The 25797-nt window shown below is 39.9% G+C and overlaps 1 protein-coding gene across 12 annotated transcripts in view; it reads left to right on the top strand.

Annotated features, from left to right (window-relative positions):
• The window catches only part of gdpd5b (glycerophosphodiester phosphodiesterase domain containing 5b), a 121729-nt gene that overhangs the window by 40346 nt on the left and 55586 nt on the right, over positions 1–25797 (top strand). For all 12 annotated transcript variants that reach the window (XR_009802726.1, XR_009802721.1, XR_009802720.1 and 9 more), the window contains one exon: positions 2475–2647. Coding sequence is in view for 2 of the 12 variants with exons in the window: in XM_061878701.1 (XP_061734685.1) it covers positions 2531–2647 (117 nt within the window). In the remaining 10 variants the exon portion in view is untranslated. The remainder of the gene's footprint in view (positions 1–2474; positions 2648–25797) is intronic.

The raw sequence follows: 25797 nt of genomic DNA, 5'->3' as shown, positions 1-25797 counted from the left end.
CTGTTGTGGGGATATTTCAGCTTCAAACCGGATGGGCAATATGAGCCCATCAACACGGACGAGTGAGCAAGAATGCCTTAATGGCAACACCCCAAACCCGCCGCTCTAAAAAACGCCCAACCGAGTGTTTCCAACTATGAAAAAAATGCACTTAAGATGTTAACTATTTATTCAAGTTGAAGTTTTGCTTCCAGAAATTAGAGTTCACTTTATTTTTTGTGTTAATGTGTTGGGTTCGATCCTGCGCTCGGGATCTTTCTGTGTGGAGTTTGCATGTTATCCCCCGTGAATGCGTGGGTTCCCTCCGGGTACTCCGGCTTCCTCCCACTTCCAAAGACATGCACCTGGGGATAGGTTGATTGGCAACACTAAATTGGCCCTAGTGTGTGAATGTGAGTGTGAATGTTGTCTGTCTATCTGTGTTGGCCCTGCGATGAGGTGGCGACTTTTCAGGGTGTACCTCGCCTTCCTCCCGAATGCAGCTGAGATAGGCTTCAGCACCCCCAAAAGGGACAAACGGTAGAAAATGGATGGATGTTTAGGATTACAAAAAGTTATTTACATTCCAATTACAGTACAATGGTCAATCAATCAATCAATCAATCAACAGTAGGGCTGGGCGATATTGGCTTTTATTAATATCTCGATATTTTTATGCCATATCGCAATATACGATATCTCGATATTTTGCCTTAGCCTTGAATGAACATTTGATGCATATAATCGCAGCAGTATGATGATTCTATGTATCTACATTAAAACATTCTTGTTCATACTGCAATAATATATGCTACTTTTAAACTTTCATGCAAAGAACGAAATTACAACTAAGTCAATTTACCAAAACTTTATTCATTAAACACTCTTCATTCTCTGACTTTTTTTAAATGAAAGAACAAGTTAGTAGTGTTGCTTCCTTTTGTAGCAACACTTCTGCTGCATACTTTGCATATTGCTGTTGTCTGCTGAATATCTTCCCGCTTGAAGCCAAACCACCGCCAGATAATGGAGCCCCTGCTGTTTTTTTTGGGCATTAATTGTTCTTCCACCATTTTTGATCAGTTTGGCACCTTCTCTCTCTTGTAATGTCACTCGCACGGCTCCCCCTTGCGCCACCTGCCTCAGCTAACATTAGCCATGCTGCTACCTCTCTGCTCGGCGAGGGCGTATGACGCTAGACGCGTGACAGTAAGAAGGCGGGCTTGTTTTACGTTTCTGTGAGAAGAAGAGAAGGAGTGAGAAACGCCTGCAGTGTAATGCCCGCAGCTAAAAGCAACAGCGTGAGAACGTATTCTCGAATATTACGATATAGTCATTTTCTATATCGCACAGAGACAAACCCGCGATATATCGTTTATATCGATATATCGCTCAGCCCTAGTCAACAGTTATACTTTAATGAGAAATAAAGGTTTATATACTAGTTACGGCTTCACGGTGGAAGAGGGGTTAGTGCGTCTGCCTCACAATACGAAGTTCCTGCAGTCCTGGGTTCAAATCCAGGCTCGGGATCTTTCTGTGTGGAGTTTGCATGTTCTCCCCGTGAATGCGTGGGTTCCCTCCGGGTACTCCGGCTTCCTCCCACTTCCAAAGACATGCACCTGGGGATAGGTTGATTGGCAACACTAAATTGGCTCTAGTGTGTGAATGTGAGTGTGAGTGTTGTCTGTCTATCTGTGTTGGCCCTGCGATGAGGTGGCGACTTGTCCAGGGTGTACCCTGCCTTCCGCCCGATTGTAGCTGAGATAGGCGCCAGCGCCCCCCGCGACCCCGAAAGGGAATAAGCGGTAGAAAATGGATGGATGGATACTAGTTACTTGCATTGTTATTATATATTATTATGATTATTGGTGTCAAAATAATGCTGATTAATTTAGATATGTCTTTGGATAAATGATAATTACTAGTAGTGTAAAAGCCTCTGCACTATGGCGTGGAGTTGGCCAGGCAAAACGTGTATTAATGTCAAAACCTACACACAGCGGATTGAATCTCTTTAAAGAAGCGTGGGATGCTGTGTACTTGAGGTGGTCTTGCTTCTTGATGTCCTCTTGGCCCCTTCCGACCCGCCCTCCATAGAGCAGTTGCACTAATAACAGGAAAGGCCACCGCTGCAGCAGATGCTTATGAGCAACTTCCCACAGCTTCAGACTGCCTGCATGATTACAGCAGGAAGTGTTATCGTGCTGCCGCGTTAAAACGTCGCCCACGATGACAAACCCATAAACTTGTGTGAGCCATGTTGTCATATTGTAGCTGATTGAGTGTCAGTGCTGAATCAGCAGCTTCTCTTAAGTGAGGCCTTGTTTATATTATTGACTTCCTGACAGCGGGTCTTTTATGAAAGGCTCCACGCTGCTGAGATACAACTTCACCTGACAAAGGCCTGCTTCGTCATAGCTGGTCCAGCATGTATTGATCCCTTCATCCATCTCAAATATGAATAATCTAGTGTCCTTCTTATTGCATTACAGTGTCCTTCTGATCAGTGGGATGTTTGACTTGCGGGAGGAGGACTGACGGAAGGAGGATGGTCAAACACCAACCCCTCCAAGTCTATGAGCGGCAGCTGTGTTTGTCCTGTATCACTGGGATCTACGGTTGCCGCTGGAAACGCTATCAACGCTCCCACGATGACACCACCAAGGTAAGCAAAGTGTTGCGTTTCTGGCATTGATCTACTTAAAGGCCTACTGAAATGAGATGTTCTTATTTAAAAGGGGATAGCAGGTCCATTTTATGTGTCATACTTGATTATTTCGCGATATTGCCATATTTTTGCTGAAAGGATTTAGTAGAGAATATCGACAATAAAGTTTGCAACTTTTGGTGCTGATAAATAAGCCTTGCCTGTACCGGAAGTAGCAGACGATGTGCGTGTGACGTCACGGGTTGTGGAGCTCCTCACATCCTTACATTGTTTACAATCATAGCCACCAGCAGCGAGAGCGATTCGGACCGAGAAAGCGACGATTTCCCCATTTAATTTGAGCGAGGATGAAAGATTCGTGGATGAGGAAAGTGAGAGTGAAGGACTAGAGCAGGGGTGCCCATTACGTCGATCGCGATCGACTGGTCGATCTCGGAGGGTGTGTCAGTCGATCTCAAGCCAGGCATTAAAAAATATACATAAAAATGAGCAATCATCAATCATACCAAGACTTCACTTTCGTCAGTTGTTTGACGTTCTTATTTCTAGAGACTCCGTACCTACTGTCAAAACTCTAAAGACCGACAGCACAGTTCCTGTCTTCACCATAAAAGACCTGTTTCATCCTGCCTGTGCTAACAAAATAAGAGTCTCAGAAAGCTAGCGTGCACAAGCTAGCAAGCTACGGAGTTTGATGCCAATGTATTTCTCCCCCGCCCTCAGCGACCGCTTTCTCACTTGCTTGCCCACCCGCACACTCACTGACGTCACTCACCTGCTGCCGGACATTAAAGGGCCACACACATATGCTACTCTCATAACAAAGTGTTTAAAAACGAGTATGCAAGTTGGACAAATGAGATGCCAAATCCAACCACTTTCATGTGGTATTAGACAGAAAGGAGGACTTTTTTTTTCCTCCATTTGAAAATGCGGACGTTATCAGCACCACTGTCTAATTCCAATCAATGCGAGTCATCAGAATCAAATACACCAACTTATATTCTTGTCTTCATGAAAGTAAGGAATCTATGTGTGTTAAACATGCTTGTATTATCATTAAACACCATTAACTTGTTAACAAAAATGTCTCTTTCATAAATAAATAAATATAAATTATAAATAGGAATGAGGTAGATCTCCTCGACTTGGTCAATTGAAAAGTAGCTCGCCTGCAGAAAAAGTGTGAGCGCCCCTGGACTAGAGGAAAAAAAAAAAAAAAGGGCAGTGGGAGCGATTCAGATGTTATTAGACACATTTACTAGGATAATTCTGGAAAATCCCTTATCTGCTTATTGTGTTACTAGTGTTTTAGTGAGATTATATAGTCGTACGTGAAAGTCGGAGGGGTGTGTTGACCGCCAGTGTCTGTGAGGGAAGCCACGTTTCTCGACGAGGCGAAGCGAAGGCAGCTGGTCGGGCCGGGCTGAGCTTTTTTTCCCCCCTCCTCGACGGTGGAAGCATCCCACGTTCGGGGGCGGCCGGTCGGAGGGGGCAAGAGAATCCGTAGCTGCTTCTTTGACAGGTGCACGAGGAACGACGCAAGCTCCGCTCATGTCTACGGTAAGATCCGACTTATTACCACAATTTTCTCACCGAAACCTGCCGGTTGACATGTGGTAGAAAAACATGTTCGTTTGACCGCTCTGTTCCATATTAAAGCTTCACCGTCATCTTTAGGGAATGTAAACAAAGAAACACCGGCTGTGTTTGTGTTGCTACAGCCGGCCGCAATACACCGCTTCCCACCTACAGCGTTCTTCTTTGTAGTCTCCAATATTAATTGAACAAATTGCAAAAGCTTCTGCAACACAGATGTCCAGAATACTGTGTAATTATGCGATTAAAGCAGACGATTTATAGCTGGGATCGGGCTGGAAGAAAATGTCCGCTACAATCCGAGACATCACGCGCACGCGTCATCATACGCATCATCATACCGACGTTTTCAACAGGATACTTTGCGCGAAATTTAAAATTGCAATTTAGTCAACTAAAAAGGCTGTATTGACATGTGTTGCAATGTTAATATTTCATCTTTGATATATAAACTATCAGACTGCGTGGTCGGTAGTAGTGGGTTTCAGTAGGCCTTTAATGTTTTTACTAGTGGTGTAACTGTATACAAAAATTTCGGTTCGATACGTACCTCGGTTCAGAGGTCCTGCTTCGGTTCATTTTCGGTACAGTAAGAAAACAACAAAATATGCATTTTTTGGTTATTTATTTACCAAATTTGCAAAGTCTTCCACCAAAAATATTTTTCTTAGTGGAATATTTGATGTGAAGTAATGAGAACCTTGGATAGGTCAATAATTCATAACATTGATTTTGATTCAATATTATGTTTTGAGCAATAACAGTTTGAAAGAAAAAAAAACAGCTTTGTATTATTAGTCAACGTTGCAACTTTTTCTAAATAACATTTAGCCTTTAGGCTTTTTTATTTCGCTTTTGTTTATATTGTTGTTTATTTTAATGATATTTTTAGAATGTACCGTGGGTCTTTAAATCAGTGGTTCTTAAATGGGGGTACGCGTACTTCTGGGGGTACTTGAAGGTATGCCAAGGGGTACAAGAGAATTTTTTTAAATATTCTAAAAATAGCAACAACTAAAACATCCTTCATAAATATATTTATTGAATAATACTTCAACAAAATATGAATGTAAGTTCATAAACTGTGAAAAGAAATGCAACAATGCAATATTCAGTGTTGACAGCTATATTTTTTGTGGACATGTGCCATAATTATTGATAAGGATTCATTTGTTTTGTGTAAGTTCATGAATCCAGATGGATCTCTATTACAATCCCCAAAGAGGGCACTTTAAGTTGATGATTACTTCTATGTGTAGAAATCTTTATTTATAATTGAATCACTTGTTTATTTATCAACAAGTTTTTAGTTATTTTTTCAATCTTTTTTTCGTAATAGTTCTAGAAAGACCACTACAAATGAGCAATATTTTGCACTGTTATACAATTTAATAAATCATAAACTGATGACATAGTGCTGTATTTCACTTCTTTATCTCTTTTTTTAAACAAAAAATGCTTTACTCTGATTAGGGGGTACTTCAATTAAAAAAATGTTCACAGGGGGAACATCACTGAAAAAAGGTTGAGAACCACTGAGTCAGACTGTCACCTTTTTCCTACTCATCCACTCCACAAAAAGTGGATGACAGGGGAAAAATGTGACGGACGCAAAAATATTGTCATTCCATATGTATCAGGTCTATCTGGAAAACTCAGAAGATTTTTTAACCAACACAACATCCCAGTACAATGACCAGAATGTCATTTGCGCCATTAGTTTACAACTGAATGGAATGCTTATGTGGGGGATTCCGACTATTTTGGGACTGGTTGAAGTCGATACACAGCCAATACCTCAATGCTAACGAGGGGGAATTACACTTCAACGACTGTCGTTGGCTTGGACAGTAGGATTGCGCTTTTGCTTCAATACAGTTGTTTTTCTCACTACGACAGGGCAAAACCATCCTTGCCCAGGCACACCCTCTTGGTTTTGGAGTATAAACATTGTGGGTTTTGGCACCAGCGGCTAGACTAAATTTGACCACTCTAAGTCTATGAGCACGAACTGATGAACCCTACTCTAATGCGAGGCGAAAACGTCTTCCAAGACAAACCAAGTAGTCCAGCTGCGATTGATTGAATAAGCAGGTTCTTGAAAATTAGAATCGAATAGACAACTTTTAATTTGTCAAATGTGGGGCAGATGCGTTGTTACCAAAAGTAGCATTACTGCTAATATGTAGCATCATTTGAAAAGTCACCTGCTAGAGAATGAAGAGTGCTTGCTCCGCATTTCAACATCTCTGTTCGGAGGAGACCCTGCCCCAAGTGGAGGAGTTCAAATACCTAGGAGTCTTGTTCACGAGTGAGGGAAGAGTGGATCGTGAGATCGACAGGCGGATCGGTGCGGCGTCTTCAGTAATGCGGACGTTGTACCGATCCGTTGTGGTGAAGAACGATCTGAGCCGGAAGGCAAAGCTCTCAATTTACCGGTCGATCTACTTTCCCATCCTCACCTATGGTCATGAGCTTTGGGTCATGACCGAAAGGATAAGATCACGGGTACAGGCGGCCAAAATGAGTTTCCTCCGCCGTGTGGCGGGGCTCTCCCTTAGAGATAGGGTGAGAAGCTCTGCCATCCGGGAGGAACTCAAAGTAAAGCCGCTGCTCCTCCACATCGAGAGGAGCCAGATGAGGTGGTTCGGGCATCTGGTCAGGATGCCACCCGAACGCCTCCCTAGGGAGGTGTTTAGGGCACGTCCAACCGGTAGGAGGCCACGGGGAAGACCCAGGACACGTTGGGAAGACTATGTCTCCCGGCTGGCCTGGGAACGCCTCGGGATCCCCCGGGAAGAGCTAGACGATGTGGCTGGGGAGAGGGAAGTCTGGGTTTCCCTGCTTAGGCTGTTGCCCCCGCGACCCGACCTCGGATAAGCGGAAGATGATGGATGTTCGGTGCCACACGACCCACCATCAAAATGCCGAGGCAAAAATTTCCAGATCAACACCGTATGAAAAAAACAGTCTACAACAAAAGGAGATAATGTCCGCATTAACCTACTACATTGCAAAGGACATACACTATTTGATATCCTATTATGCAGCTCATTTTTATTTGACACTTATTGAAACATCTTGTGTGACATCATGCACAAAAGTGCACTTTATTTGTTTTAAACTATTGTAGTGGTGTTCTGTACAAAAACTGCTGCTGTAATTATATGCAAGTGATAATTCAAGACTAAGGCAAAATATAGAGATATCGTGTATCGCGATATAGGCAAAAAATATTGTTATATTAAAAAAAGGCCTTATCGCCCAGCCCTTGAAGAATGTCTACTAACAGGGACTTTTGCGATACTTCTGCCATGTAAGATTTGAGAGAGCGCATCCAGATTTGTGAGCACGTAATACAACTTGTGCGCACGCATCCAGAAATGCATGCGTGTAATACAATTTGCACGTGCATTTCTATGATATGTGAGAAGCAGGAACTGTCTATTGGCTGTATTTTTTACACGCGACTTTTGTAACACTTCTGCCGTAGAAGAGTTGTTTGTCTGTACAGCAATTTGAACGTGTAAATAAAGTTGTCTGTCTGTAACCCCCGCTGGCCTTACCTTGTATCCACCACTAGTCAGCGCCTTGCAGCCACTGATCATATTATTCTGTGTTGTTGTCTACATCGATGGACCACGCTGGAACAGTTGCTCACATCTGCCAAGCTTCACGCTTCAAGTGTGACAGTCACGCAATTTAAACCCTTTCTAATGCGACACGCCACACTTGACATTTCTCACGTTTATATTCCCCAGTCGCTACTCTATATTTTTTCATACAAACCCCATTTCCATATGAGGTGGGAAATTGTGTTGGATGTAAATATAAACGGAATACAATGATTTGCAAATCCTTTTCAACCCATATTCAATTGAATGCACTACAAAGACAAGATAATTGATGTTCAAACTCATAAACTTTTTAATTTTTTTAAAATAATGATTAACTTAGAATTTCATGGCTGCAACAAATGCCAAAGTAGTTGGGAAAGGGCATGTTCATCACTGTGTTACATCACCTTTTTTTTTAAACAGCACTCAAAAAATGTTTGGGAAATGAGGAAACTAATTGTTGAAGCTTTGAAAGTGGAATTCTTTACCATTCTTGTTTTATGTAGAGCTTCAGTCGTTCAACAGTCCGGGGTCTCCGCTGTCGTATTTTATGTTTCATAATGCGCCACACATTTTCCATGGGAGACAGGTCTGGACTGCAGGCGGTCCAGGAAAGCACCCGCACTCTTTTTTTTTTATGAAGCCACACTGTTGTAACACGTGCTGAATGTGGCTTGGCATTGTTTTGCTGAAATAAGCCGGGGCGTCCATGAAAAAGACGGCACTTAGATGGCAGCATATGTTGTTCCAAAACCTGTATGTACCATTAAGCATTAATGGTGCCTTCACAGATGTGTAAGTTACCCATGCCTTGGACACTAATGCACCCCCATACCATCACAGATGCTGGCTTTTGAACTTTGAGTTGCTAACAGTCCGGATGGTTCGCTTCGCCTTTGGTCCGGATGACACGATGTCGAATATTTCCAAAAACTATTTGAAATGTGGACTCGTCAGACCACAGAACACTTTTCCACTTTGCATCAGTCCATCTTTGATGATCTCGGGCCCAGAGAAGCCAACGGCGTTTCTGGATGTTGTTGATAACTGGCTTTCGCTTTTCACAGTAGAGCTTTTATTTGCACTTACAGATGTAGCGACAAACTGTATTCAGTGACAGTGGTTTTCTAAAGTGTTCTTGAGCCCATGTGGGGATATCCTTTAGAAATTGATGTCGGTTTTTGATACAGTGCCGTCTGAGGGATCGAAGGTCACGGTCATTTAATGTTGGTTTCCGACCATGCCGCTTATTTGGAGTGATTTTTCCAGATTCTCTGAACCTTTTGATGATATTATGGACCGTAGATGTTGAAATCCCTAAATTTCTTACAATTGCACTTTGAGAAACGTTGTTATTAAAGTGTTTGACTATTTGCTCACGCAGTTGTGGACAAAGGGGTGTACCTCGCCCCATCCTTTCTTGTGAAAGACTGAGCATTATTTAGGAAGCTGTTTTTATACCCAATCATGGCACCCACCTGTTCCCAATTAGCCTGCACACCTGTGGGATGATCCAAATAAGTGTTTGATGATCATTCCTCAACTTTATCAGTATTTATTCCCACCTTTCCCAACTTCTTTGTCAGGTGTTGCTGGCATCAAATTCTAAAGTTAATGATTATGCGCAAAAAAAAATGTTTATCAGTTTAAACATCAAATATGTTGTCTTTGTAGCATATTCAACTGAATATGGGTTGAAAATGATTTGCAAATCATTGTAGTCCGTTTATATTTACATCTAACACAATTTCCCAACTCATATGAAAACAGGGTTTGTATTACACGCATGTGCTTCTGAATGCGCTTGCACACGTATTACACGCTCACGAATCTTACAAAGCAGAAGTGTCGCAAAAGTCACTTATAGGTAGACAGCCTATCGAGGGCTCTTTATGATAAGGGATAGATAGACAACTTAAAACACACGTATGTGGATCTAAAACCCATGTACGCAGCTCTCACACACAATAAGCACATACGTGAATTGGATTACGTGCACACATTGAGATACACGTTTGCAAATCATTTTTCTACAATAATACTTAATTTTGCTACAATAATAGGCCGTGCCAGCAACCTGAGGCTTCCTGGTTCGATCCCCACCTACTTGTGGTGGGGTGGTAGGGGGGGTGTATATTGTAGCGTCCTGGAAGAGTTAGTGCTGGGTATTTGTTCTGTTGTGTTTATGTTGTGTTACGGTGCGGGTGTTCTCCCGAAATGTGTTTGTCATTCGTGTTTGGTGTGGGTTCACAGTATATGTAACAGTTTTAAAGTTTTTTATACGGTCACCCTCAGTGTGACTTGTATGGCTGTTGACCAAGTATGAATTGCATTCACTTGTGTGAAAAGCCTCAGATATTATGTGATTGGACCGGCATGCAAAGGCAGTGCCTGTAAGGCCCGCCCCAAATGTTGTTGTTTGGGTGGAAATCGGGAGAATGGTTGCCCCGGGAGATTTTCGGGAGGGGCCCTGAAATTCAGGAGTCTCCCGGGAAAAATCGGGGGGGTTGGCAAGTATGACTGGGAGACACAACTGCTTTGTACTTCTCCCTATGTCCGTGTACCACTCCGAACAACGGGGTTTAAAAAAGTAATTAATTTTACTTTTTGAAACCGATACCAATAATTTCCAATATTACATTTTAAAGCATTTATTGGCCGATATCGGACATCTCTAAGAGTCATAATTGTTTTTAATAGTCAACTTTTCCATTGTACTCTTCCTCACAACTGATTCTTTTATTCCGTTACCTTTTTGAATATGTTATGGTGTTTGTTTGTTTTTTATGATTATTTAATCATTCATAAATAAAATGCAAATATGATGTTGTTGTTGAAATGTAAATAACCTTTATAATTATTTATTGTTTACCTTCCTCATTGTTATCAGTTGCGTTGTTGACTTTGAACGAGACCGTAATGTTCCGTGCTCTGCAATATTTATCTTCTCAAGGTTTTTAATTTTTACAGTCCTGAGCAATCAACATACTGTACTGTTTTTATTTATTAATGTTGGGGTTTTACACAGTACTTGATGACTGGCTGATAACAGCTCTTAAAAACAAAATGTAAAAAAGAGTAACAGTATAAAATATGTCATAGTGGTAAAACCAGACACACACATATATAGTATTTCACAGTGAAAAGCGCAGTTGGCTGCATTTTTCCCAAAGCTCAGGGACTTGCAGTAATTACTTTTTGAGCAAAAATGTCCTTTCTTCCTTTATTGAAAGACTTTCATCTTGGAAAGGTTTGTGTGCTATTCAAATACTTGACCAATGCCCCCAACATCCATTTAAAATCAACATAAACCTATCAAATAAACCTTTATTGGTATGGAATGCAGCGGTCAATGCGGCTTCAGGCTTTTTTTTTTTCACATCACGTGCCAGGATAAATATCACTCTGGACAAGGCATTTACCCTGACCTTTTCCTGCAGCTCTTTTTTTTTGTAGACACAGGTTGTGTTGCTGCAACAAGCAAAGTGCACGCACACGCTCAAATGCACTTCAACACTCGATTGGATAATTTATTAGTGGCAACATGCGTCCTGTGGACAAGTAGAAACCTACAACAAATGCACAGACACAGACCGTCACTCCTCTTCATTAAAAAACATTACTTCTCCACAGATAGAAAAGGTGTGTGTCAATCATACGCAGAGCTTCACAAAACAAAGCCTAAAGGTATTGATTTGTTCTCTCCTGTTTACGAGAAACTGGACACCACGTTGCTCTGTTTCCTGTTTGCAAGTGGTAGTCTTCTGCGGGCCGGCAGATAGCATAGTGCCGAGTCAGCATTATTTCTTTGAGGAGCTTATCCTTTTTGTTTTGACTATTAACATTGGACATGCAAACTCCATGGGGGGCGCTACAGCCTATCTCATCTACAATCGGGCGGAAGGCGGCGTACACACTGGACAAGTCACCACCTCATCGCAGGGCCAACACAGATAGACAGACAACGTTCACACTCTAGGGCAGGGGTCCCCAAACGTTTTGACTCTGGGGCTGCAAACGTTTTGACTCTGGGGCTGCATTGGGTTAAAAAAAATTGGCCAGTATATATGTGTATATATATATATATATATATATATATATATATATTAACCGTAATTTGTCAAGTGTGGGGTAAAAGCGTTACCGCTACTATGTAGCATCATTTGAAAGTAGCATCTCCGTTCAAAATGCAGAGGCAAACATTTCCAGATCAACACCGTATGAAAAAAATAGTCAACAAAAAAAGGAGATAATGTCCGCAGTAACCTACCACATAGCGAAGGACGAACACTATTTGATTTCCTATTATGCAGCTCATTTTTATTTGACACTTATTGAAATATCTTGTGTGACATCATGCACAAAAGTGCACTTTATTTGTTTTATACTATTGTAGTGGCGTTCTGTACAAAAAGTGCATTTTAACTTAGTGTTGTTTTGATAAGCCTTCTTAGTGACATCATGCACAAAAGTGCACTAATAGCTTGTTTTGAACTGTCTCTGACAATCTTGCACTTTCTGTTTTGAAAATGACATGAATGTTTGTGCCACTGCTAAATACAGTTTTGGTCAATTGACTTAGTTGTGACTTCCCTCTCTTTTTTATTAGTAGATTGCACAGTACAGTACATATTCCGTACAATTGACCACTAAATGGTAACACCCGAATAAGTTTTTCAACTTGTTTAAGTCGGGGTCCACGTTAATCAATTCATGGTACAAATATATACTATCAACATAATACAGTCATCACACAAGTTAATCATCATAGTATGTACATTGAATTATTTATATTATTTACAATCCGGGGGGTGGGATGAGGAGCTTTGGTTGATATCAGAACTTCAGTCATCAACAATTGCATCAACAGAGAAATGTGGACATTGAAACAGTGTAGGTCTTACTTAGTAGGATATGTACAGCCAGCAGAGAACATAGTGAGTTCAGATAGCATAAGAACAAGTATATACATTAGAAGTACATTTGAGTTGTTTATAATCCGGGGAGATGGGATGTGAATGGAGGAGGGTATTGGTAAAGTGTTGAAGTTGCCTGGAGGTGTTGTTTTAGAGCGGTTTTGAAGGAATATAGAGATGCACTTACTTTTATACCTGTTGGGAGTGCATTCCACATTGATGTGGCATAGAAAGAGAATGAGTTAAGACCTTTGTTAGATCGAAATCTGGGTTTAACGTGGTTTGTGGAGCTCCCCCTGGTGTTGTGGTTATGGCGGTCATTTACGTTAAGGAAGTAATTTGACATGTACTTCGGTATCAAGGAGGTGTAGCGGATTTTATAGACTAGGCTCAGTGCAAGTTGTTTTACTCTGTCCTCCACCCTGAGCCAGCCCACTTTGGAGAAGTGGGTTGGATTGAGGTGTGATCTAGGGTGGAGGTCTAAAAGTAACCGCATTAGCTTATATTAATGCAGTATGAAGAAGAATGTATCAAGTGTTCATTCAAGGCTAAGGCAAAATATCGAGATAAATATCGTGCTTCGTGAAATGGCCAAAAAATATTGAGATATTAAAAAAAAGGCCATATCGCCAAGCCCTAATGCAATGTAATACATATAAAACATAAGTAAATGAGTATGAATATGTTTGTAACCTTATATACTTTATTTATATGGTTATCACTTTGCAATCACTAATAATATTCAATTAATTTTTACCACTTTGAAGTTTTGCCAACTTTTTTTCTGTATTTTTACACATCATTTTGATAGAATTTGGAATTGTGGTCTAAATTTAGCTGAGGTTAAACAAGCATGTGACTTCTAATGAGGAGACTAGCAGTATATTAGTCTAATGTAAGCATCCTCATATATTGTAGGCGAGTGTAAGGTGTTAAAACAGAGCCCACTAAACAAAGAAGCAGAAATCTAGAAGGTGTATCTGTTACACGTAACTGGACCTGAATGAATCGCAGGAGCGTGAGAACTGGGAATCTGATGCTGGAACAGCATTCACAACTCACATTATTCTGCTTCTTGCATTTTTTTTCCCCCGTTTTTTTGTCCTTCAGAAAAGTACATTTGACTGACTGCATCTGTTTCGGTATGCACCTGTTTGTGCACCTTTGTGTGTTTACGGTGCATTGTGGACGTCGGACCAACGTCAAACCCACGGTGCAAACTGATAAGGCCGCTCAGTAATAATTGAAAGTTTTTCCATGTAGCCCAGTCTTCAATGCTGACTCACACAAAGGCTTCAGAAATGAAAGCAACAATTTGCCGGTGTCATTTTCCGCTGATCTGGTGTTCATTTGACGACACCAGAACCTTGGCCTTCAATGCCACTTGCTTCTGTTGTTTTCTTCTCTCATAGTTGACTTTGTCATTCCTCAGCCATCAGAGATTATGACAAGGTTATTATTATTATTACTATTAGGTACTTAGTGTTCCATCCATCCATCCATTTCCTACCGCTTATTCCCTTTCGGGGTCGCTACAATCGGACGGAAGGCGGGGTACACCCTGGACAAGTCGCCACCTCATCGCAGGGCCAACACAGACAGACAACATTCACACTCACATTCACACACTAGGGCCAATTTAGTGTTGCCAATCAACCTATCCCCAGGTGCATGTCTTTGGAAGTGGGAGGAAGCCGGAGTACCCGGAGGGAACCCATGCATTCACGGGGAGAACATGCAAACTCCACACAGAAAGATCCTCAGCCTGGAATTGAACCCAGGACTGCAGGACCTTCGTATTGTGAGGCAGACGCACTAACCCCTCTGCCACTTAGTGTTACCGTTTTAAATTCAAAATTATTGTGAAACTGTGATTGATGCCACTTTGATAAACTCCCAGACCGGTGGTACTGCTCATTTACTGGAGAATCATGCTCATCCTTACTCATTTGCTTGCCTAAATGCTAACACCCATTGTTTATTGTTTATTGAATGGATCGCCATTAGCTGACGCCAAAGCGACTGCTAGTCTTCCTGGGGTCCATATAGGAGCGTACAAAATTAGAATACAAATACATGCATTAGCAAAGATTATACAATGGAAAAATACAACATAGCTGACGCCAAGGTGACTGCTAGTCTTCCTGGGGTCAATATAGGAGCATACAAAATTAAAATACAAATACATGCATTAGCAAAGATTATACAATGGGGAAAAATACAACATAAGATAAAAAAAGCTAGTTAAAACCAGTATTAAAAAATCACGTCATGTGGGCAGCTGCAATAGGTGTAAGGTCAAAGTTTTCGTGAATGACAATTTACTTTGTGAGATATTAATGTGAGATGGCAACCCATTCCAGAATGATATACATCAGGGGTCACCAACGCAGTGCCCGCGGGCACCAGGTAGCCCGTAAGGACCAGATGAGTAGCCCGCTGGCCTGTTGTAAAAATAGCTCCAATAGCAGCACTTAACCAGTGAGCTGCCTCTATTTTTTAAACTTTATTTATTTACTGGCAAGCTGGTCATTTTTTATTCTAAGAGAGACAAAACTCAAATAGAATTTGAAAATCCAAGAAAATCTTTTAAAGACTTGGTCTTCACTTGTTTAAATAAATTCATTTATTTTTTTTACTTTGCTTCTTATAACTTTCAGAAAGACAATTTTAGAGAAAAAAATACAACCTTAAAAATGATTTTGGGATTTTTAAACACATATACCTTTTTACATTTTAAATTCCTTCCTCTTCTTTCCTGACGATTTAAATCAATGTTCAAGTAAATTTATTTTTTTTAATTGTAAAGAATAATAGATACATTTTAATTTGATTCTTCATTTTAGCTTCTGTTTTTTTGACAAAGAATATTTGTGAAATATTTCTTCAAACTTATTATGATTAAAATTCAAAAAAATTATCCTGGCAAATCTGGAAAATCTTTAGAATCAAATTTAAATCATATTTCAAATTCTTTAGAATTTTTAAAAAACATTTTGTTCTGGAAAATCTAGAAGAAATAATGATTTGTCTTTGTTAGAAATATAGCTTGGTCCAATGTGTTATATATTCTAACAAAATGCAAATTGGATTTTAACCCACTTAAAACATGTCATCAAAATTCTAAAATTAATCTTAATCAGGAAAAATTACTAATGATGTTCCATAAAAAATGTTTTTTTTTTTTTTTCAAAAATATTCGAATTAGCTAGTTTTTCTCTTCTTTTTTTCGGTTGAATTTTGAATTTTAAAGAGTCGAAATTGAAGATAAACTATGTTTCAAAATTTAATTAGCATTTTTTTCCTGTTTTCTCCTCTTTTAAACCGTTCAATTAAGTGTTTTTGTCATCGTTTATTCTCTACAAAAAAACTTCCGTAAAAGGAAAAAAAATGTTTGACGGAATGACAGACATAAATACCCATTTTTTTATATAAACCGGTATATAGATTTATTTATTAAAGGTAAATTGAGCAAATTGGCTATTTCTGGCATTTTTTTTTAAGTGTGTATCAAACTGGTAGCCCTTCGCATTAATCAGTACCCAAGAAGTAGCTCTTGGTTTCAAAAAGGTTAGAGACCCCTGATATACATCTATACATGACTGTATGTTTGAGGAAATTGGTCCTGGAAGCAGGAAGTGCCAAATAGTCATTGCTGGAATTCCTAGTGTCATGAATATATGTGTTAGTTGATTTCAAAAACTGTTTGTAAAAGTAATCTGGTGATTGATCTAAAATGATAGTTCTAAAGAACATAAGGAGACTACAATGCATCTTTTGTTCAACAGACAACCAGGAAAGGCGTGAATGCATAAATGAAATATTAGTGCGCAAAAAACATATAAGTACCAGTCCAGCCGCTCTGTTCTGAACAAGTTGCAGTTTGTTCAGGTCAGACTTAGTCATAGCGGACTATATTATAGGACAGTAATGAAGATGACAGAAAACCAAGGACTGTATGACTTGACCCATTGTTGAGGATGTCAAGAAGGTGGAGCACTTCCTGACCATGGCTAAACCTCTTTCCATTTACATTAAAATACTATCAATATGTTCGGACCATGACAGTTGACTGTCTAATAGCACACCAAGCAGTTTTGCTCTTTTGACCTGCACACTAGGTATATCTGACATTGAAATATGAAGCTGAGGGTCATCAACAAGCATATGCCTGGATCCAAAAACAATGCTTTTTTGTTTTGTCAATATTCACAACAAGTTTACTATCTTTTACCCAGCATGACACTCTCTCCAGGTCCTGATTGAAGTTATTTTCAAGGTCATTTAAGGTAGAGGCAGTACTGTATAGAGTTGTGTCATCTGCATACAAAACCATATAGGTGTTTGTTGTAACATAGGGAAGATCATTAGTAAAAATAATAACTAGTAAAGGACCTAAGCAGCTTCCTTGAGGCTCGCAGATGTAATTGTACTTGCGTTCAGATAGGCTACCATTAAAACACACTCTCTGTGTCTTTCCTTATTGATAGCTTAACATCCAAAAAAGTGACATACTGTTAAAACCATATATTCTCAGTTTGGACATTATTATGTTGTGATCTACAATATCGAATGCCGCACTAAAGTCAATCAGGACAGTACCAACCATCTTCTTGACATCCATTTGTGACAGCCAGTCATCAGTCAGCTGAGCGAGAGTAGTAGATGTTGAGTGACCTTGCCTATAAGTGAAGTGAATTATATTTATATAGCGCTTTTCTCAAGTGACTCAAAGCGCTTTACATAGTGACACCCAATATCTAAGTTACATTTAAACCAGTGTGGGTGGCACTGGGAGCAGGTGGGTAAAGTGTCTTGCCCAAGGACACAACGGCAGTGACTAGGATGGCACAAGCGGGAATCGAACCTGCAACCCTCAGGTTTCTGGCACGGCCGCTCTACCAACCAAGCTATGCCGCCCCAAGCATGCTTACATCAGTTTGTTGTAGTTAAAGTAATCTTGAATTTGTCTGGGAGAGTGGCCGTGCGCAACCTGAGGGTCCCTGGTTCAATCCCCACCTAGTAGCAACCTCGTCACGTCCGTTGTGTCCTGAGCAAGACACTTCACCCTTGCTCCTGATGGGTGCTGGTTAGCGCCTTGCATGGCAGCTCCCTCCATCAGTGTGTGAATGTGTGTGTGAATGGGTAAATGTGGAAGTAGTGTCAAAGCGCTTTGAGTACCTTGAAAGTAGAAAAGCGCTATACAAGTACAACCCATTTATCATTTATTTATTTATTTATTTAAGAACAGGAAGTATGCTTAATGGTCTACTGCAGGGGTGCCCATTATGTCGATCACGATCGACTGGTCGATCTCGGTGGGTGTGTCAGTCGATCTCAAGCCAGGTATTAAAAAATATACATAAAAATGAGCAATCATCAATCATACCAAGACTTCACTTTCATTAGTTGTTTGACATTCTCGGCACCCGAGGATCTTGTGAGATGACGCTGGCTGCTGCAAGCTCATATTTAAGAAAAAAATCACTAACAGGGCGGACGCAGAGAAACACATTTTATTTCTAGAGACTCCGTACCTACTGTCAAAACTCTAAAGACCGACTGCACAGTTCCTGTCTTCACCATAAAAGACCTGTTTCATCCTGCCTGTGCTAACAAAATAAGAGTCTCAGAAAGCTAGCGTGCACAAGCTAGCAAGCTACGGAGTTTGATGCCAATGTATTTCTCCCCCGCCCTCAGCGACCGCTTTCTCACTTGCTTGCCCACCCGCACAGTCACTGACGTCACTCACCTGCTGCCAGACATTAAAGGGCCACACACATATGCTACTCTCATAACAAAGTGTTTAAAAACGAGTATGCAAGTTGGACAAATGAGATGCCAAATCCAACCACTTTCATGTGGTATTGGACAGAAAGGAGGACTTTTTTTTTCCTCCATTTGAAAATGCGGACGTTATCAGCACCACTGTCTAATTCCAATCAATGCAAGTCATCAGAATCAAATACACCAACTTATATTCTTGTCTTCATGAAAGAAAGGAATCTATGTGTGTTAAACATGCTTGTATTATCATTAAACACCATTAACTTGTTAACAAAAATGTCTCTTTCATAAATAAATAAATATAAATTACAAATAGGAATGAGGTAGATCTCCTCGACTTGGTCAATTGAAAAGTAGCTCGCCTGCAGAAAAAGTGTGAGCGCCCCTGGTCTACTGTTTTCGCCAGTAAAATCTTTATTTTTGTCCTTGGGTAGAGGGATGACATTGGCCTCCTTCCAAACCCCAGGACAGACATTAGGAAATGACATACCCCAATCCAAAGTTATATACAAACACATTACTGTCTGATCAACTAAACTGTACACTTGTGTACAATGAACCTACAGACTTATATACTTAAAGGAATTTGATGTCCCATAAAATGGAAGTGATGCACCTAAGTCCCGTCTAATATTTATTATTTTAAAAATCACTCTTTAACCTTTACAAATGAAAACGGAAGAAAAACAATATGGCTCTTAAGAATCTAGAACAGTGGTTCTCAAATGGGGGTACGCGTACCCCTGGGGGGTTTTGAAGGTATACCAAGGGGTACGTGAGATTTTTTTTAATTATTCTAAAAAATGGCAACAATTCACAAATCCTTTACAAATTTATTTACTGAATAATACTCCAACAAAATATGAATGTAGGTTCATAAACTGTGAAAAGAAATGCAACAATGCAATATTCAGTGTTGACAGCTAGATTTTTTTGTGGACATGTTCCATAAATATTGATGTTAAAGATGTCTTTTTTTGTGAAGAAATGTTTAGAATTAAGTTCATGAATCCAGATGGATCTCTATTACAATCCCCAAAGAGGGCACTTTAAGTTGATGATTACTTCTATGTGTAGAAATCTTTATTTATAATTAAATCAATTGTTTATTTTTCAACAGGTTTTTAGTTATTTTTATCTTTTTTTCCAAATAGTTCACGAAAGACCACTACAAATGAGCAATATTTTGCACTGTTATACAATTTAATAAATCATAAATTGATGACATAGTGCTGTATTTCACTTCTTTATCTCTTTTTTTAAACAAAAAATGCTTTACTCTGATTAGGGGGTACTTCAATTAAAAAAATGTTCACAGGGGGTACATCACTTAAAAAAGGTTGAGAACCACTGATCTAGATCAATATTTAATATTTCTTCTGCCAATGAAAGTATATTGTAGTGGATGCGTGTTGCGGCACATAAAATAATACCCCAATGGTAAGTCATAACAATGAGATAAAAAGTTGTGATCAAGAGAAAAAATTTAAATAATGAGATAAGAAAGTTGAAATTAAAAATAACAAGTCAAAATTGAGATAAATTGTAGTGATGAGATCAAAAGTCTAAATTATGAGACAAGTCATAATAATGATACAAAAATTCATAACTATGAGATAAAAAGTCAAAATTATGAGATATAGTCATAATAAAAAGTCCAAATTATGAAAGAAGAGTCAAAATTATGAGATAGTCATAATCATACATCTTTGTACATAGAAGTTTTGAGTTAAAATTTACATATTTTGTGTCAATTTATATATATATACATATATAATTTATTTTTAAAAATAAAATGTGGTTCAAAGATTTCAGTTCGAAGTACTTTTTCACAACGCTACGTCCTTCAGTGCCATTAATCACTTCTAAAAGCCACCATTCATATGGAGAATAATAGATAAGATTAAATTGTTCTTTGCATATGCACACATTGTCAGTCTCCTGCCGGTGCTGTTAAGTACACTGTGGTATGTACGCCCTGTGTGAAATTCCAGGGAGTTATCTGGATACGCACAGGAATGTGACAAGGTTCGGAGAGGTTAATTCCAGTGAAGATTGAGGGTGGCGAGAAGACATTTGCCTCTGAGTTAAAGCTCACTAAATGAAATCCTGTCTTTTCATGTTTAAAGTTTGCTGCTTTCCAATTTAGACCTTGACATTTTTGGTTCTTTTCTCTTTTGGCTTATACTGTTAGCATCTACTAAAGGTTTGCATGTATTGCATGTAGAAGATTGTGTTTCTTAGGTGAGCAAAATAAGAAGCACAATACATTTAGCATGTCCTTCATGTAAATGCATAATATATGCGTCCACAATACTGGGAGAAAAATATGCAAATATAATAATGTAGCACTTGTGATGTGATTAATCAAGACTAAAACTGTTCTGGCGCCACTGTTTTGTACCTATATTTTGCACGTCTATAATGTTTGTGCGACCTGGTGCAGTTTGTAATACGTTTCCTATATGAAAAAACATTTTGCAATGTGTATTTTCTTGCATCACAACACCACAACTTCTTCTAGAGGTCACCGTCACTGTGTTAGCAATAGGTTCAGAGCCAGAACAGACAGGCTCAGAGACAGCTTCTTTCCCAGAGCTGTCACCATGTTGAAATTTTGACGTACAATAATAATAATTCACCCCTATACAATATCCTATCCTAATACCCTACTGTGCAATACTACCCTTCGAGTGCAATACGTCCGACACTAATTGTTATTTATTACTCCGGTACTCTTGTCTTGTTCTGTATATTGTACAGTATTTTGTATTTCTGTAGTGTTTTGTATATTGTACAGGATTGCTTATTATTTTTATTGCACAATAAAGTCCATTCTTCTATTCTATTCTAGGTTCTGTTGCCTCGATTGCACACAGTACAGCTTAGAAAAGGTGGTACATTTATATTTAAATTGGCACTTTTCAGTTGTACATACAGTATTTGGTGAGAGCCCCTGTAATGTTATAGTTTGCACATGCTATATTAGTTGTGTGAATATGAGTGTAAATGTTGCGTGTATCTGTGTTGGTCCTGCGACAAGGTGGCGACTTGTCCAGGGTGTATCAATCAATCAAAGTTTATATACATAGATCTTAATCACAAGTGTCTCAAAGGGCTGCACAAGCCACAACGACATCCTCGGCTCAGATCCCACATCAGGGCAAGAAAAAACTCAACCCAATGGGCACAATGAGAAACCTCGGAGAGGACCGCAGATGTGGGGACCCTCCCGGGCAACCGGTGCAAAGGATGTCAAGGGGATCTAGTTAATAATGTGAGAGTCCAGTCCATAGTGGGGCCAGCAGGGGATCATTTTGAATGGAGACAAGTCAACAGCGCAGAAACGTCCCCAACTGACAAGCAGAGGAGTGGTCCACCCCGGGTTCCGACTTTGTACAGCTAGAGCTTCATCCATGGTCACCTGATAACCTCTCCACGCAGGAGAGGGGGGAAGAGCAGAAAAAAAAATAGGCGGCAGATCAACTGGTCTAATAGGAGGGTCTATTTGAAAGCAAGCGTATTCAAATGAGTTTTAAGATGACTTAAATGCTTTTACTGAGGTAGCATCTCTTAACAGTTATCAGTAGGGCATTCCAGAGTACTCGAGCCCCGAATAGAAAATGCTCTCTAGCCCGCAGACTTTTTTAGGTCTCTGGGAATCACTAATAAGCCGGAGTTCTTTTAACGCAGATTTGTTGCCGGGACATATGGTACAATACAATCAGCAAGATAAGTTGGAGCTAGACCATGTTGTTTTTTTAATACAAAAGTAGTAAAACCTTAATGGGGAACATTATCACAATTTCAAAAGGGTTAAAAACAATAAAAATCAGTTCCCAGTGGCTTGTTGTATTTTTTGAATTTTTTTTCAAAATTTTACCGGTCCCGGAATAGCCCTTAAGAAAGCTTTAAAGTGCCTTATTTTCGCTATCTTCGAAACCACTATCCATTTCCCTGTGACGTCATACAGTGCTGCCAATACAAACAACATGGCGGTTACCACAGCAAGATATAGCGACATTAGCTCGGATTCAGACTTGGATTTCAGCGGCTTAAGCGATTCAACAGATTACGCATGTATTGAAACAGATGGTCGGAGGCAGATAGCGAAAACAAAATTGAAGAAGAAATTGAAGCTATTGAGCGAATAGCTATTGACGCTATTCGGCCATAGCGTGGGTGTGCCTAATGAAGTGGCCCATAGCATGGCTGCCTTATTAGCATCGCCGGTAAAATGTGCCGACCAAACGATCAGGACTTTCGCATCTTGTGACACTGGAGCAACTTAAATATGTCGATTGGTAAGTGTTTGTTCCGCATTAAATGTGGGTATCTAGTTTCAAATGTACATACAGCTAGCGTAAATAGCATGTTAGCATCGATTAGCGTAGCATGTTAGCATCGATTAGCTGGCAGTCATGCCGTGACCAAATATGTCTGATTAGCACATAAGTCAACAACATCAACAAAACTCACCTTTGTGATTTCGTTGACTTAATGGTTGCAAATGCATCTGCAGGTTATCCATACATCTCTGTGCCATGTCTGTCTTAGCATCGCCGGTCAAATGTGAAGACACTTTGGTACATTCAATTGGGGTCTGATGGCAGATTTCTTGCCAGTGGTGCAACTTGAATCCCTCCCTGTTAGTGTTGTTACACCCTCCGACAACACACCGATGAGGCATGATGTCTCCAAAGTTCCAAAAAATAGTCGAAAAAACGGAAAATAACAGAGCTGAGACCCGGTGTTTGTAATGTGAAAATGAATATGGCGGGTGTGTTACCTCGGTGACGTCACGTTCTGACGTCATCGCTAAAAGACCGATAAACAGAAAGGCGTTTAATTTGCCAAAATTCACCCATTTAGAGTTCGGAAATCGGTTAAAAAAATACATGGTCTTTTTTCTGCAACATCAAGGTATATATTGACGCTTGCATAGGTTTGGTGATAATGTTCCCCTTTAAAGTCACATCTTAAGTGCACAGAAAGCCAGTGCTGGTGAGCCAGTACAGGCGTAATGTGATCATATTTTTCTTGTTCTTGTCAGAAGTCTAGCAGCCGCATTTTTTACCAACTGTAATCTTTTAATGCTAGTCAGAGGGATACCTGAAAATAATACGTTACAGTAATCGAGACAAGACGTAACAAACACTTTAATAATGCATCGGTAGTGGACAAAATGGAAGGAATTTTAGCGATATTACTGAGTTGAAAGATGGCTTGGCTGAGAGCAATGATGTTAAGATTGATGTCTCTAATGACCAAATTAACTAATAACGTTTTGGGAGGCAATAATCTGATGTTTAAAAAGACCATTTTATAGGTAGTGGGCTGTTTTGAGGATTTTTTTTTTGTTAATGTTATCCATAGTAGTTGATATCAATAACATTACGTTTATTTGTGCACCTTAAATAATTTCGATCATATCTAGGAATTGATATGATAGGGATTTTCAGATTGTTTGCCTGGTGCTGCGATAGATTGAACGCATCATAAATTACCACCTCAGTAGAATGCATGTTCACCTCTGGCACAATCACTACAGAAAAAAACATTGTGAGTTGTGTATTCTACAAAAATGCTATGTGTGCAGGAATTTTCCAGCCTGGTGCTGGTTTGTTCTATCTCAACTGACTCCTCACCCAGACTAACACACTGTAATTGCCTGTGTCCGATTTTGCTCTAATGTAGTAAGTCAAGCTTGACTTAACCAGTAATCTATGTTTCTAGATAGTGATGGCGTCTTCCCGGTTAAGGTGAAGGCCGTCCCTCATCAGCAAGCCCGGTTTGCCCCAGAAAGAGGGCCAATTATCAATAAACATTTATCCCTTTTCTCTACAAAAACTAGCCAGCCACGGGATATGCGAGACTAATCTGCTATACCTCTCATCATTTACCATGAATTGATTCACGTGGACCCCTTAAACAAGTTGAAAATCTTTTTCGGGTGTTACCATTTTTGGTCAATTGTACGGAAAATATACTGTGCTGTGCAATCAACTAATGATAAAAGTCTCAATCAATTAATCAATCAATCAATCATTGCCTCTCGCAGGCAGGGGGCCAGAGACAAATACTCGATGCCTGGACCTCTTTCTAGCGAGACTAAAAGTCCTAGCTATGTTCCTCTTTGTAATCTCTGACTGTCTCATCTTAGAATCGTTGGAGCCAACGTGTACAACTATCCCTGCCTTCCGCCCGAGAAGGTGGATGGATGGATTTAGCGTTTGTTATTTGGATCTTAGTACATCAGACCCATAATGTGGTGATATTGTCCAGTTTGTTTGTGTGTCTGTCTGTGGTTAGTTCAGAGTCATACGGGAAGTTAGTCTAACAACCTGTCTGTGAGCACCAAACGTGAGAAAAATCTATAATTTCAACAGTTTTATGACATCATGAAGTAAAAATCTGCTTCATCATGGACATGATATTACCGCTGACCAGTGGAAGCTGTAAGTTAGATCTAATTGTTTTCTTTCAGACTAATGTAGCATCTAGACTATGTCTCCCGGCTGGCCTGGGAACGCCTCGGGATCCCCCGGGAAGAGCTAGACGAAGTGGCTGTGGAGAGGGAAGTCTGGGCTTCCCTGCTTAGGCTGCTGCCCCCGCGACCCGATCTCGGATAAGCGGAAGAAGATGGATGGATGGATGGATGGATAATATAGCATCTGATACAATTTGACTCGCATTTTACATTGCCATGCTAGTGTTGCTAACGATTGTGTTCTATGTCCCACTCCTTAATGTTACGCTGTTGTATGATGTATGGTAGTTATTACATTGAACAGGTAGTTATTACATTAAACAGGTAGTTATTACATTGAACAAGTCCAGCGTTGCGTGTACAGTGGAACCTCGATTTATGATCTTAATTGGTTCCTTAAACAAGGTTCGTAAATCAAAATTGCTTCCAGCCTGGACAAAAGTCCATATTTTAGTTTGTACACTTTGAACACAATATAAAGTACCTTAGTACAGTACTTTATATCAAATAAACATAACAAAGGGGTGGTGGATCAACTATCTCTTTAATTTAAAAAAAGGCCGAGCGACATGTTGAATATCAATAAATCAATTGTTTATTTATATAGCCCTAAATCACAAGTGTCTCAAAGGGCTGCACAAGCCACAACAACATCCGCGGATCAGCGCCCACATAAGGGCAAGGAAAAACTCACAACCCAGTGGGACGTCGATGAGAATGACCATGAGAAACCTTGGA

The sequence above is a fragment of the Nerophis ophidion genome, linkage group LG18 (genome assembly GCF_033978795.1).
Source record: "Nerophis ophidion isolate RoL-2023_Sa linkage group LG18, RoL_Noph_v1.0, whole genome shotgun sequence".
Taxonomy (NCBI): Eukaryota; Metazoa; Chordata; class Actinopteri; order Syngnathiformes; family Syngnathidae; genus Nerophis; species Nerophis ophidion.
This window is presented reverse-complemented; position numbering and strand designations above follow the sequence as displayed.